We start from the raw sequence: 16,311 nt of genomic DNA, 5'->3' as shown, positions 1-16,311 counted from the left end.
GTCTAATCTGTTGGAAACTAGTTAGTTCACTACACAGCTGCAGAATGAATGCTCTTAGAATTGCTTTAGCTGTTCTACTATCTGCGAGTGCAGCAATTGCTCAAGGCAGGTCATGCAGATCAGCCCGTATCAACTCTCCGAGAGATGACATAAGAGATCAAGATGGAAGGCAACCCAACATTATCTACATTATGGCTGATGATTTAGGTATGTTATCATGTTTGTAAAAGACATATATATGCTCACTTTTAAACCTAAAAGTATTTTTCCTTAGTTTGCTCAGAGATCATTACATATAATTTTAGTGTTGTATGCTTATTGCAAAAAAGATCAAACTTGATTTAATTGATGTAAAATAGGCATGCACGTATGCGAGTAATTGTACAATATGTCAGTAAAGTATGAAATTCAGATAATTATGTTTAAAAATTTTACTCACACTAAATCATTAAGGTTGGAGTCTAGCATCGAACAGTGTGATATGTTCCTAACAGATATAAATGTATGAAAGATTGAAAAGGATGCTTCCTGCCATCTGTGAACTTGTGAACTACTGATAAAGTTTTGTCATTGTACTAGTTTTTACTCCAAATTTGTTGTGAAATTAAAGTTTTATGAGTTATGAACACCAAAATTTTTGACTGTGACTGACCTAATTTGGGTTTTTTACACCATATAAATGTTTTTGTCCGAAAATTGATTGAATAGCATGACTAAAACCTTTTGGGGAAATACTAATAAATAAAAAGCAAACCCACTCATTAGGGTTTAGCTACCTTCCAACAGTTTGAAATAAAAAATTATTTACTAGAAGTGCATTTGATAGATACATGTATAAAAAACTTTAATGATCTGTAACTTTTATTTTTTTGGTCGGGTTAAATCTCAAAAAGCTGGAACTTAGTAGAGGCCTTTTTAATAATGGGCGCCAAGAACTGTGATGCTGAAAAAATGCTTCTATATTTTAATAAAGAACATATATTTAGTGACTGAATAAACTAGGAAAGATATTTAGATACTCATTTGGAAAACTTGTTTTCAAAACCTTGCAATAACATCTCAGTAACTAAAAAATACCTGCGACTTATTGCTAGCTAATCCTGTAGAAACTTTTCATCTTGTTTTTACTGTAAAATGATTAAGTAGACAACAAGAAGCTCTACACCAATCAGGCGCAGCTCCCACTGAGCAAAAATAGGCTACATGTACATTCTAGTCAGTTTGAGTTTCACAGTGCCTGACAAAAAAACAAAAACTCTGCAATTATTATGAAAGATGACTAATCTTTCAGATTATAGCTGCGAATAATCTGGTATCATCCGACCATGGAATAGGATTAAGGATAAGCTGATGACTGTAGGAGTGCTTGTTGTCACTTAGCTTACTGATTTGCTAAGAGATAGTTTTCTTACAATATTTTATTAGTTTGTTTTGAAAAGCGGATAAAGCCGAAGTGCAAAGCAATTAACATATAGTTTTACACCATGCCGGTCAAGACATTCGGTCCAACGATAATTGGCCCAGTTCTAACACATCTAAATTCAACTTCTTAAATGGTCCAACTAGTCCAACGATGCAATTGATCTAATCTGAACTACAAAAGGAACAAAACATATTGAAGAGCAGATTGAATCCATTATTAGAAAACTATCTACTGGTATAAATATAAATATCATATGTAAATTTTATATATACATTAAATATATTAATATATTGAGCATGAAGAGGAAAAACTGGACTGTTCTAGCAATAAAGGCAATAATAATAAGGTGATTAATAAGATGAGTAAGAAGGTAACAAGAACAATAACAATATTTTAGATTTTTTATGAGCCTGTTATGCCCTATAATCATATTATTTATTATGCCCTATAATCATATTATTTATTATGCCCTATAATCTCAAATTTTGAGCTAGCACTGTAATTATAATTTCCTTTATCATATTACATTTTGTCTATTTTTGAATTTTTAAAGTTTGTTTTTGGTACACAAAAATTACCTGAATTTTCAATTAATCCAATAAAATATTTAATTTTTTGTACTAAATGCAAGTTTCTAATTTAGGTTTTTGTATATCTATTATTTTCTTTTCATCAATTTTTGACTGATCCACAATAAAATTAATGTTATATTGGATGATTCGGTTGGTCTAAATGTTTTTGGAAAAATTGGTCAAGTAGAGAATTGACTTCGGGCTAATCATACCAAACCTCTTAGACCAACCTGTTTTTAGATCTAGCAACATCATGTAGTATTCGTCAGCTATTAAGCATTGTTTCTCATAAAGGTTTATGTAATGGTTAAGAAGCCCATAAGCTAATGATGTACAGCAAGAGCGTTTCTAAAATGCATACAGTGTGTTTCAGGATGGAATGATGTTGGCTTTCACAACCCTAAGGTGAGGACACCCAACATAGACGCCCTTAGAGATAAGGGAATAGAGCTGACTCAATCCTACATGCAGCAGGTTTGCAGCGCGTAAGTTGGCATACATTTGTAGCAACTGGTCATGGTACAATCCCATTTGATCACCAAACAGCAACAATCTGTTATCTAAAATTTATTCTAGCTTGAAAGTCCTTTAGCAGCATTTATGGAATGACTAACTTATACATCTTATTGCTGCTGAGGATTAAAATAAAATTGTTATAAAATAGTTTAAAGTGAGCCAGCAAATTGCTAAATCATTACTGATAGCAAACAGTTAGCTTCCTGCCCAACAACAAAACAATTCCTTAAAATTTCAGGTCAAGGTCATCATTCATGACAGGAAGGTATCCATCTAACAATGGACTTCAGGTTAGTTAAATAAAATATTGTGATATTTTCATTAGTATATTTTTAAATTTATTGAGAATGACTAGAACCCTGAATATTATCAAATTGTGATCAACTCCATTCAAATTTAAAGACACACAAAGCATATTTAACTTGTTCAAAGTCTCAATAATTTTGGTGGTTTTTAGTTGTTGGTGATACAGCAAGAGGCGCAGTCATGTCTACCATTAGAACATAAGTCAATATTTCAATACCTGAAAGATGAAGGCTATGTAACAAGACAAGTTGGAAAGTAAGTATGATTTTCATGTTGCCATTTGAAACTGTTACAATTTTTATGCTTTCTGTTTATTTAGCTGTTCATATAAATGGGATAACAAAAGCTTGAGTAAAGATTCTAACAGCGGGCTGGTGGCTACCATCATGACCTACTTAAGTTTGTAAAAAGGATACAGTGCACGGTTCATATGAAAACTATTAGTAATCAAATGAAGTATGTCAAACCATGAGCAGCTCATTACACATCAAACTCGACTAGTACATGTAATTGTGCTATTTTCAAGTTTTTAGCTTTTACAAGTTAGTTTAAATAAGTTATTCTTGTTCATTGGTACTTGCACCTGTGAGAGTGCAAGCTGTTGTCTGCGGGAGTCCAGGAAGAGATAGTGATCATGAAGAAAGCTTATTTTTCATCGCAAAAATATTCCAAGTTAAGATTATTTTTCTATAACTAGTCACAACTTATCAGAAAGTGTTTTATGTGTTGCTGCTGGGTGAAAACATTAAACTCTTCTTTGAATGCCCTTCCAGTAAATTTTTGTTTTTATATATTCCAAATACGTCTGTTTTCCAATATTTGTTTAGCCATTTGTGTTTCATTCAAAACAAGATATGCGAGGTTACTCGCATTACTTTGTTTCAAATAGGAGAGAATCCATTTAAAAATTTTTGTCAAAACGAGCAGCTTACACTAAATATTTATGTCACACTAACCTGCAAAAATATTTTAAACCTGTGTCATATTATGAATTCAAACTATTTTTTGTGAATTTTTAAAGTAATACTTAATGGGTTTGAGATTTTCTACTAATCCAAAATCTATATAACAAACATTTGATTGTTAAACAAAGGTTTCATGCATATTTTCTACATTTCAGATGGCATTTGGGCTACTGTGATGAAGCCTGTTTACCAGAGAACAGAGGAGTAGATGAATTCAGGGGAGTTAGGACTGGGTCGGTAGACTACTTTAACTGGAGTGAGTTTTTCCTTACATATGTAGATTAGTTAGCCTGTAAATGTTTTACTGCAAGCGTCAACCAAATATCAAGTGTTTTTTGAAAAGGTAAGATAACTCCAAAAGGTTTTGTTTGCTATCAAATTTAAAAAATATGCCTGGAATATTCTATTTTATGTTTTCATTCTAGCAAATGATGCTAGAAAATTGAAGTTTTTATTGTGCAAAAACTTTAACAGTGGGCAGTTGATTTAATCATTTTTGTTAAAGGCTTTGAAACTAGAGTAGCTATAGTTAAAAAAATTATCAATTTAAAAAGAAAACTGTTTGTTAAAGCCCAGCTGTATAACAGTCTAAAAATTTTCAGCATTAAATATCTGTTTGATGTTGTTATGCATTTTTGCCGTTTTATTTTAGCTGACCATGAGGTTTTACAAAGAGTGGTCAATGGACAGCCTAGTGATGAGAATATAGGAACTCACATGACAGTAAGTGATTGCGGTGCCTTAGGGTTCACAATATACTAATCTTCATTTTGTTTTGCGCAGTTAAAGTATATGTTTTACTTGATTCTTGATATGCTATTTTGCAAAAATGCTGTGCAATGGTCTTTTTTATTTAAAGACATGTGTAAGTCACATGCCACTGCTTTAAATCCTAAAATTGTTATTGAAAAATCTTGAAAAGTTGAATTTAATTTAACAGCTATTGTTTAGAAAGAAAACTTTTTTTAAATTTATGACTTAATTATAGCTGAAGTGAAAATTAGCAGCAAGGGTTTTTACAAATAAATAAGGTGTGATCCTTTAAAATATATGTAACCAACTATTTCTATAGTTTTTATCTTACCAAATTTTGCAAATTAAATTTTTTATTGTAAGTTTTAAGTGAATTAAGTCACTTGCATGTAGCTATGTATTGCTCTGATTTTTATAAATTTTTATAAATTTAAGCACTGTTGGTAAGAATTATTGACACATTAAAAGCTGGTAAACTATCAGTGCTAGTAAAAGTTTAGATTGGTAACACCCGGAGCAAACAAAAAGTTTCAAAATCTTTAAAGTATTTTATTTGCAAGCATTTTTTTTGCTAAACAACTGCTCTAGAACTTATTAAAGATTAGTAGATACAAAACCACTGTTTATTAAAATCTAGCAGCATCAACCTATTTTTAAAGCCAACCTGCATGATTTTTCCAATTGAGCCATACATCTTTTTAAGTTTTATTTCTTGACTTTTTAAATTTCATTGCATGATTTTGAAAGTTGAATTGCAGAATTTTGTAAATTGAATCACATAATTTTGTAAGTTAAATCACATGACTTTTCAAGTTGAACTGTGTGACTTTGTGAACTGAATCACATAGGTTTTTAAATTACTTTTGATAGATCCAAGACACAGATGACATTAGAGAAATGATACTTAACCATGCTTCCAACCCGAGCCCACTCTTCATGTGGTTAACACCAACTGCCCCTCATGATCCTCTACAGGTTGGTTGATTCTTTGCTATATATGTCTTGCTAAACTAAATCAACAGAGAACAGCTACAAATACATATCCTAATATGATTCAACTGAATAAACAACTTTTCTTTGTTTCTTTTATGCATACTCATTATTACTGTATTTTAACTTCCAAATTTTTGTAATAATTTTAATGCCACATTAGGTTCAGATTAAAATTAAGCTATCTTTCAAAATAGGAGTTATCTTCTTTCATTTATACACAGCAGTTGCTTAGATATAAAAGTTATATTTATAAATACTCAATTACTTTATTTTCTTACAACTCGCTTTTGACATTTGACATAAAAACATTTTGATATTTTTTTAGGTTACAGACGAGATGTTTAATTCACATGATTTTATCGACCCAAGCGAGGAAGCAACAAAAGACAGAAGGTCATATTTAGGTCAGCAAAGCTTTTTTATATATTTATTATTTCTAAAAAGCGTGTTGTAACTACAAAAAGCCATACTAAATGTTTTTTACTTAACATATAGCCAAATAGTTAAGATTGACACCTATTTAAAGTGCTCTTATACAAAATACTTTGTGAGACTCGGTAAAAATGATACAATTTGCCTAAAAATGCACATATCATTGCTAAGCACTACACAGTTATTCGCAATTAAGATTTACTTTGACAGGATTGGTATCGGCTCTAGACAACCTAGTAGGAGTTACTATGCAGTCTTTAGAAGAAGCTGGAATGGCTGACAACACAATCATACTCTTTTCATCCGATGTGAGTTTTCGTTAACTTTAATCATTTATTAGGACTTTGCGAGAGGTCAAACAAATAAAATGCATGCACAGATAGCTGTTAGGTTTATGTTTTCAAAAATAAACTTTTAATTTCATGAGAAAGTAGTTCTGCGCATTCTTTTATCGTAGCAAATTTATACCATTTGAGCAGGTTTAAAAAAATTAGTTCTTCAAAATACATGCATTTTTTGAATGTAAGTTCAAAGTCCTTCACATTGTAGCTGAGGCTTTATTTTTGTTAGATCTGCATTTAACTACAGATAATAATATTTGATTCTGGTCTGTAAATTAATTACAATGGTGCTGCAGTATAATTATCTTTAAAATGGCGAATTTCCGTTTTTTATGAAACTCATCTAGGTTTTAGCAGATTTTTAATTCTGCTTACCAATGTGCCAATCAAACGTATTTTAAAAGAATTAGCTGTGATCTAGCTAGGAACACTTTTTTTTTTATTTGGCTGATATAGTTATCCACCAAACCTGTCAGCCAACAGCAAATCTGTCGCTTTATAGAGACATAGTACATTGTAGCTATTGAGTAGAGATATTTTGCTAGATTTTTGTAAGTCTTTGTAAATCTTTGAGAATATTGAAAAAGTTTCTACATAGTTTCAGCAATAAACGTACAGTATGATATGGAAATAATCAAAACATTTTCATATTAGAGTAGCGTTTTAAGCCTACAATTATGTCGATTTAAAAACACGTTTTATCCTATTTGCATTGGCAAGTGAGAAAGGATGCACTTGTACTCAGGCATAAGTGATGTCTTTTCTAACAGAAAGTAACTAGTTTTGACCCTAAAACCAACAATAATAACCTGAATATTCTTATTAACATATCTGTAATTGTTTACTATGATATCTGTCCATTTTTACTCGTAACTATTTTTTATCATTATTTATTTTTCAGAATGGTGGATCAAATCAGGCTGCCGAATTTGCTCATCACAACTACCACGCCAACAACTATCCTCTCCGGAATGGAAAAGCATCCTATACAGAAGGAGGAATACGTATTCCTACCGTATACTTTGATCCCAGACTAGAAGCGAGCGCCCGAGGAACCACTAGAGACTTTTTAGTGCATGTCACTGATTGGTTACCCACATTTGTTCATCTCGCTCAGTCCGGACCAAAAAAGAGAAGCTTTAAGATTGAAGGTAAGCACCATTCATTTGAACTAATTGAAAGTGGAAGTTGCATTCCCTCAACTGCCTCAGCTGATAGTCTATTGAGAAATGCTAAATTTTTAGTGCAAAGCCTAGCTCTGTAATGAGCTTGGGATAATGTAATCTAGACTGTGGAACAATTAGCGCAGCACTGATAAATCTCCTCTTTAAGGTATAACTCATCAAGTTTGGTATGCAATACCTTAGTTTATACTCAGACAGCAAACATCGCAGTCAATCGCTCTAGAAAAACAGGAAAGTAATATTACTATAATTGTATTGGCAGGATAATAAAACCAGAACTTCTAGAAAGTTCCCATGAAAGGTCAATTTTGTTTAAAATACATTTCTGCAGGATACAGCTTTGTATTAGTAAATCCAAGCTATATGCAAGTTAAAAAGTTTTCTATTAGTGTCATCCTTGTTTTTTCTAAAACTAATGAAAATACAGTTCTTAATAGAGGAATGAAAACGCAACAATTGGCTTCATAATTTAACTGAATTTAGTTATTAGGCCAATATTGTGTGAAATTAAACATATCAAAAAGGTTTTTTATCTGTCACAAAGCACATGGTTTATTTGTGACTTGGAAACAAAATATGGCTGCAAAAAATTCGAATTTTTAAATTTTATTTGGTTATGATTAAAGTGTGCTTCAACAATGCCGTGTGCAGTTACTAAATATACACATCAAGGCAACAAATCGTAAAACCAGCAAAGACTTTTTTTGTTTTTTGCCTTTAGCCTTTTTTGCCAGCAAATTCACTGGCAAAAAAACTGTTAAATTTATAATCATAGTTTGCATTAACGCTGCTTTGTTTGTGTTTGCTGATGTCAACAGTACAAAAAGTGTCTGCTGCCTAAGTATTGCAAGCAAGTTATCATACATGTATTAATTGTCATTTGGATCCACTTTTAAAATCTTGGAAACTGTTTTTTAAACTCGAGAGCTAGAATTATACAGTCTTCTTAAAACAACCAAATATTAAATGTTTTCCTCAAGTAGAAGTTTATTTTAAAGTTGCTCTTTACAGGAATAGATGGCGTGTCTCAGCTAGCCAATCTGGGGTCAGTCTATCAGTGCCCAGATAGGAGAAAATACAACTTAAGAAAGGAATTTTTAGTTGCACTCAGTGATGCCACCCAAGACACCTTCAACCCTTCGAGCTGTGCAACAGAAGATGCCGCCTACAGGTATGTTCGATTCAATGCTGCTATTAAATAAGACCACTCAAATCACATACGTGTAAGTAAAGTAGGGTGGTGATACAAAATATTGAACCCTATCAAATTTTTGGTACATAGCCAAGGATTGGGAGTGGTATTGTGAGTATAATCATAATACTTTAACATTGAGAATTTATGACTGTCCTGCCAATCTGACACAAGGCTTTGTCTGCAGTCATGCGGTATTATTATTTACAGTCGTTGAGTTGGAGAGGAGAGTGTGGGTCTACTGTAGAAAGACATGAAATTTACCTTATCATAGAAGAAAGAGAAAAAGGCATTCCACTATCATGTTTAATGCTTTGCTCACAAACTAAGTTCACTGTAGCGGCCAAATTTTGAAATAGCAACTTTTTAAGTAACAAAAACCTTTCAATAAGCTTGACTATAATATAACCAAATACATGTTTTTATCAGTATCTGTTTAGCTGATTGGTTTTTGAACTCATTAATAATTTGTTTAAACTAGATGGAAGAACTTTAAACTGATTTATGGCGAGCAGTACTATGTACCAGATCCTGCAACTAAAGACACCGAGTGGCCAAAACCAGAAGAATCTCCAGAACTCCCAGATATCATAGGTGATGATTGCCACAGAATTATTGATGGCCAGCGAGTAGTGAGGTGTCTCTTCAATGTCATAAGTAAGTTATTATGTGTGTACATATACATCACAAAGCATTGATCTTCTAGACATTAAAAACATGATTTGCATGTAAATGGTTATTCACACGTAAACGCTAGCACAAGTTTGTTTTTGGAGAGTTTACTTGAAGAGAAAAAAGAGAGTTTATACTTTAACTACAGAATCCTTTTTGTAATTCTAACACTACAGATGTTTTTAGCATTCTGGCAAAAATTATTCATGGCAAAAAAGCTTTGATGACTTACACGTGTTATTTTTTATGCAAAAACTAAAGTTTCTGTGATAAAGCTTTAGTCTAAGCTTTTTGTAATTGGCAGAAAATTCTGCACACAAATCAACTTCTATGAAAAAAAGAGCCGGATAGTTTTTTGCAGTTTGGACCAAAACACAAAACATAATTCTATAATATATAAATATAGTTATCAGAAAAATCTAAAGCTCAGTGTTAAAAGATTTTACAAGCAGAAAATACTATAGGCTGCTGTTTACAATTTTTTATTTTCATCCTCGACAGAAAATTGAAAAATTGGAAAACCGTGACATTATGTTGCAAATTATTAATTGAAAAAACTAGCTAGTTCGGTTTTTAGCAAAACATAGCCCAATATTCTGAATTAATTGTGGCAGGTTTTAAATTTTTGTGTTTTATGTCGACGTAACCAGGTGGTCAGTTCTAATCAACATTTATTCAGAAGTCCTTTGTTCTAATGTTATGCTGTTTCTTGACATATTAATGAAGAGGCTCAATAAATAAATAATATTGATCAACTGTTTAAAAAGAATTATTACGTATTACAAAGCTCATTATACTAGATTTGAGTATATGTAGGGGTTATTCTTTGTCTATTGCATGAAGATAAGCACAGACAGCTATGGTAATACACTGGCTCAAACTTGGCAGCTCCGTTAGTCTATCTCTCTACATAACATGTCCCAGTTGTATTTATCATCACGTTCAAGACTATAATTAAATTAAAACAAATATTCGACACCGACAAAAAACTTTTTCCACACAAATTTTAAATAATGCTGTTCAATAGAACAAAGAAGAAGATAACTCCAAAAAGGTTTAAGGGTTCCAACAAGGATAATCCAAGTGGTAAACCTGCATTTCATGATATATTTCTCTGTTTTAAAAAGATAACGTGCAGCTTGCTATAGTACCTAAAGTTGAAAATGTTTTTATATGCGTATAGCGGGTATCAATACCTTGGGCACACACTTTTCAGTAGGCAAGCTCATAAAACAGTTTATCATTAAAATAAATAACGGTACAAAACAATTAAAAAACAAATGATTACTAACATCACATTTTTCCACAATTCTTTTATTTTCATATTTGTTTGGTATTTCCATTTTTAGTTTTTAGCATGTTTAGTAACAGTGGTTGTTTTTTATTCAGATGATCCGAGTGAAACAACAAACTTATTTGATGAGCACCCACGACTCGTGGAGAAGTTGCTGCAGAAAATTCAAGACTACAGACTGCAATCTGTAGTTCCTGTTTTTCATCCATCCATTGGGGCTAGCAACATCACAACTAGAGTTTGGAACAATTACCTTGTACCCAGACACGACTATTGTGAGCCGTCTGTCTATTACCCATTAGCTTCTAACGACCCGGGTTGTTTGGAAGTCTGAGTATAAACACTCATTAATAGCAACATTATGATGACTTTTACTAGTGAGAGTCAGCTTCTGTTTTTATGTTTACTAACTTTTATTTTATTTAAGGTACTTTATTATCATGATATTAATTTTAGCACTTTTAAGTATTTTAAATAATTTTATACACAACACTGCATTTTTTATTTTTTTGCAAACAGCTATGTATTTAAAGCATTATATATATAGTTTCAATTTTATATATTCTGCTGAACTTTGTGAGTAATAAAATCACAAAAAAACCTTGTTGTTATCAGTATAAAAATTTAAAGAGTTTTGAGTAAAGCAAATTATTCAACTGACAATACGAAAGACAATTTGAAAAGCCTTTTTTATTCTAAAACTATTTAAAAAGGCTGAATGAATTATACTCACACATAAGTTAGTCAGATGTTTGAACTGACTATGAGAAAAGAAGCAGATGTATCAGATGATAAATAAAATAAGATGTCTGTCCCCCACAAATAGCCATTATTCAGCTGGCAGCTCAATTGTCTCATTAGGTTTGAACGCGCATTGTTGCTATATTATTACAATTATTCTTATTAAAGAGAATTACTTGTCGAAGTTTTTTGTTAAGTGATAAAATAAAGCGCTCGCATATATAAAGGTTGCACTAGCAATGGTTCAAGCCCTCCAGTAGCATTTCTGATGACAATATCAGCTGCACCAGTGTTGTACAGTGATGCAATTAATCTTCCCTAAGGAAATGCTAATCCTGTATACAAAATTCCTGAAAGGGTTTCTGTAGAAACTTAAACATTTGCTCTTCATAGTTTAGGCATACCATATATAAAACTTTATTGACATTACTTTTGTTTTAAAAACAAATTTGTTTCCAAATTACTATTCAAATGCTATTCTAAATGCTATTCCATTTCCAAATGCTATTCAACAATCATAAAATAAAAGTAACAAAATAAAGACAAAAAAGTAGCAGTTAATCAATAAAATCAAATAAATTGTATTACTTATAGCATTTGAAATATATGGTTCTGTTATGAGAAGGGGTGGGACACAGTTAAAGGAGGCAGCGATAATAATTTTTGGTATATTTATAAATGGTTCACCAGAACAGGCATTAGAGTTTGACTCAATGTAAAAGTGTAGTTTTTTTTGTATCGGAAGACTTGCATGCATTTGAATTTTAACACATTTTGAAAGTTCAGCAGAAGCTATTTGAAAACTTTGAGAAATTAGCTGAAATGATTCATAACAGCAGTGTCCCTTTCTCACTGGGAAATGTCTAATCTGGAAAAGATAATTTTTTTTAGAAAATACAAGACTCATGAATTGATCAGGCTTAGGAAATGTGAGTAAGCAGAAGACTTCGTTAAGAATTGAATAAAAAGTTAGCTTTTACTGTTTTGTGAGCCAGCTAGCATGTTAATCTAGAGCAGTATAGCAATAATTTATGTTAATTTTAAAATGGCAAGTGGTTGTGAAAAACACTAACATTTCAGTGGTGATGATACAACCAAAGTTACTCTAGTCAATGAATGCTGATTACTTTAGTGTCAAGCATATCTGATTTGAAAACCTGATTTTCGAATTTTACTTCATATTACTTTCAGCAACAGCCCTAGATTGCTTTGCTTTCACTTCCTTCTTTGGCAAGAAATTTTCACTTATAAAGCTTAAAATTATCTCTTTGGTGTGACTATATTATTATATTATTATTTTTAACAAAAATGAAAGCTTACAAACTTATTTCATAACTATTCCTACTATAACAATTTTGTGTTATTATTCCACCAAAGAAGCTTTGAAAATTCTTGAAAAGAACGCTTTAACAAGTAGAGAGCTTGTTTGAAACTCTTTCTATTGTAAAAGATCATTTGACTGAAAGCTGTTTGCGAAGCCAGCTTGTACAATATACATAAAGTAGCAAAACTTGCCTTTCAACAGACTGACAGCAACGGTGACTCTCAGATTGTGAGGTAATAGGACACCATAGACAATCTGTACAAGTATTTGAGACTTCAAGGTCTTTTACCATACAGTTCTCACGCAAAGTCTTCATGAGTCAGTTGGCAATTTATCACCGTAGGATACGTGTTTGCAGCATGCCAGTTTATCTCACTTTTGTAGACAGCGCTGTCTAAAGTTTTTATTGGCTGATTGCTCTTAAACATTGAAAAAGATTTGAAAATTTATAATTTTGCGTACGCCGGCAAAGCAGGCAAAATCAGATGATAGCTAAAATTGAAATGAAGCATGTTTTTGTAAGGTCGACATGGAATTAAGAATGCATAGCAGTTATTTGTGCTCTTAAAGAGCTTCATGCGCATGAGCATGTTAAAACTTGACAGAAGCTAACACTGGGTCAGATGTAAAATGATTTGTTGATTAGCGATTGAAACATTGTATTACTGAAGTAAATATCATATAAATATTTTTTGGTACAGAAATCTTGACCCCTATAATTGAATAAAAGATAAGCCAGAGACCTGGCTATACAATAAACTTTTACTTTGAGCCGCTATAGAATATTGGTGTAGCAACCTTTACTTGAACTCCGCTTCTTTTAAATTACCTGAGCAGAGGCCGGGTTAAATCAATTATATTACAGTGATTGGCAAATGAGATGAGCCACTTTAAATTTCAGCCTGTTCACCTATAGAAACAAATTTCATTCAACCTCTTTCATAATCAATGAAAGAGGTGAATGAAATTCATTTTCTAATATATTCTGGCTGTTAAACTTTAAGTGATGCGGTTCCTTGTCCGCAATAAACAGTCATAAACCTACCGTATGTTGCATGAATTGATCATTTGACAATGTAGGAAAGATATCAGCTGCTTTGGCTTATGCGAGCTGAAGCCTTGCTGTAATATTTTTCTGTTCTTACCCACACAAGCTGTTACTTTGCTGTACTACATGTATTTTTATTAATGTTACATTTTCTTTGGTTCAATGACAGCTTTACGCGGTATTAAACGAGCTCCTTTGTACCCAATTTTGGCATTGCTAAACAATCTTATGTAAGATACTCTCACATGCTAATATTTGCACGCCAATTCACACGGAGACCAAGCCACCAACTTAAGTAGCATTAGAAGCTCTTTATGCTTTAATAATGTTTTTATTATTTGTATGTAATTTGGAAAATAGGTTTTAGTTAAAGGTCACTTGCAACATGACTTTATTTTTTGGCACAAGGAATATCGTAATGATGACATAAATTGTGGCAGCTTTCTAAAATGTGCTGGGTTCTAATAGAGTTGTACCGGTATATTTTCACAAGAATCTGAAAAGTGCATTTATGATATAAATGTAATCACTTTAATTAAAAAATATTTCTGTTGAAGCCAAAAAAATTTTCCAATCCATGGTATACAGAGTTTTTTAAATATTGTAGCTACAAAAGTCAGCTCATATGTACACAGTTCAACACCCCATAGTTTGGTTTCTTAGAGCTTGAATAATGCATGCAAATAGCAGTGCTCCACACCTTCCTTTGTTTAATTCAAAGTTATAAATGCCAGAAAAATTAGTGTAAGTCATAGCAGAGGTGATAAAAAAATTTGAATTGATTTTAAAAACTAAAGCCAGAAAATTGCGAAATAGCGTAAGCAAACTTTTTTTGTATTAAAAAGCTACTCAGTCAAAAAAGACTGCAATGAGAATAGAAAAACAAGTAATTAAAAGTAAAATGTAAAACATATCAAAAAGAAAAATATAAAAATGTTATGTGAGTTTAAATCTTTTATAGCCGAGGTTACACAAGCTCAATATGTTTATCACCACAACACTGCGCTTCTTGTCTCACGTCTCCTTTTCTTGTTTAACTCTCTTTAAAGTGAAAGCTAAGTCATAATAACATTATATTATTAGCTAATACCTCCTTGACTTAATTTTGCATATATTTAGATTTTTTGCTGGTTAATATTTTTGAAGATTCATGCAATATGCTTTTATACTATATTTAGTAAGCTAAAGTATTTATTGTAAGTTTTTCCGCCAAAGGTGTTTAGAAAAATGCAGCTAATCTTATAAAGGTTTTTCTTTTACAATAAAACAGCTTTTGCACTCAATAAAACTTTGTAAGTTATCATATAAGTTATCTAACATATAACATATATTTTATATGTTATGTTATAACATGTATCTTATCATATATGTTATCATATGTTTAAATAGGTTTTATTGTTGGTTAAAAAACTGGTCATTTATCGCACCATTTGTTTGTAGCAATGATGACTAAATCTATTCAGAAGTTCGTCTTTAATTCAGTTCTTAGTTCTTCAAGAGCTTTAGACATCAGCGTCAGTTACTATAGTATTTATTGCTGACTTTTAGTTAGCTATGTAGTTGCCTAGCAGCCAAATTAAAGTACATATGTTATTGTACTTTAATGAATATTATATACTGTTTATAAGTTTCAATAGTGTCTAGTAGAATATTGCCTTGTAGCCAATATTGCTTATGGAGTAATCTTCACACAAAGTATTCCTGTTTTGAGGTTCAGGGTTACAAATTTAGAATTGTGAGGACATTTTAAGCTGTGATAGTTTTCCATAAGCAAATTCAAAAGTACATGTAGTTGTATAAGCTCTTAAGAGCTATATAAATATTTTTGAAGTTAAGACTTACCAAAAAGATTTCGCAAAAGGATTTAATGGTAACAACTGCTCAAGCAGTACATATTTGTAAAAAGTATTGTTTTATTCATTGGGTTGGTGTTGTGGTATGCGTTTTATGGTACATGAAATGCATGTAATGCATGTACATGTATTGCATGGTGCACATGTCTTTTTAGCAGACCTAGAACGAATGAATTGAAATTTAAAAGATTGATGCAAAATATCAATGCACTACCTTCCGTAAATGCTTTTTTCTGCACTAGATATGAACTAATCTATTTTAATGACTTCACACAAAACACTATTCTATACAAGGTGGGTGTCCATAGTATCAGGATTATTTTCTTAAACTAAAAACCTTTAATTTAATTGTTATTTAAACATTTAACATAACACTATAATACTACAAGTAATTTAGTCTTACAAGCTAAAAATGCTTAAAAAAATTGAAAAGTAGTCTAAATCCGTCAGCAAAAAACATTATGTTGTTTAGTGGCTAACTAAAAAGATCTTGAAAGTATTCAAATTTATTGATTTATTTTTCCAATAATATTTTGCATTCATATTATATTGGCACTAGCCGAGATAAAAGATTTAATGGAATCACTAACCGTGAGGTTGACTGCCTCTAAGCCATTACTCATACAACTGGATGAATGACCAGCTGGTGTACTATAAAAGCACTGAAAGCACCCTGAGAGCTTCACTCTTACAACGGCAATC

The 16,311-nt window shown here is 31.7% G+C and overlaps 1 protein-coding gene across 1 annotated transcript; it reads left to right on the top strand.

Annotated features, from left to right (window-relative positions):
* The first annotated feature begins 44 nt into the window (after positions 1-44).
* On the top strand, positions 45-11,250 carry LOC137406248 (arylsulfatase B-like). Its single transcript, XM_068092787.1, has 13 exons — positions 45-207; positions 2,369-2,480; positions 2,750-2,801; positions 2,969-3,072; positions 3,938-4,038; positions 4,354-4,505; positions 5,406-5,510; positions 5,854-5,932; positions 6,171-6,268; positions 7,203-7,452; positions 8,497-8,656; positions 9,159-9,334; positions 10,739-11,250. Exons 1-13 carry the CDS (start codon positions 45-47, stop codon positions 10,975-10,977), a joined length of 1,791 nt encoding a protein of 596 aa, XP_067948888.1. The 3' UTR covers positions 10,978-11,250.
* Positions 11,251-16,311: the final 5,061 nt, after the last annotated feature.

This window comes from Watersipora subatra, chromosome 10 (assembly GCF_963576615.1).
Source record: "Watersipora subatra chromosome 10, tzWatSuba1.1, whole genome shotgun sequence".
Lineage (NCBI taxonomy): Eukaryota > Metazoa > Bryozoa > Gymnolaemata > Cheilostomatida > Watersiporidae > Watersipora > Watersipora subatra.
Note: the sequence above shows the minus strand (reverse complement) of the source record. Positions and strands in the feature narration are given on the sequence as shown.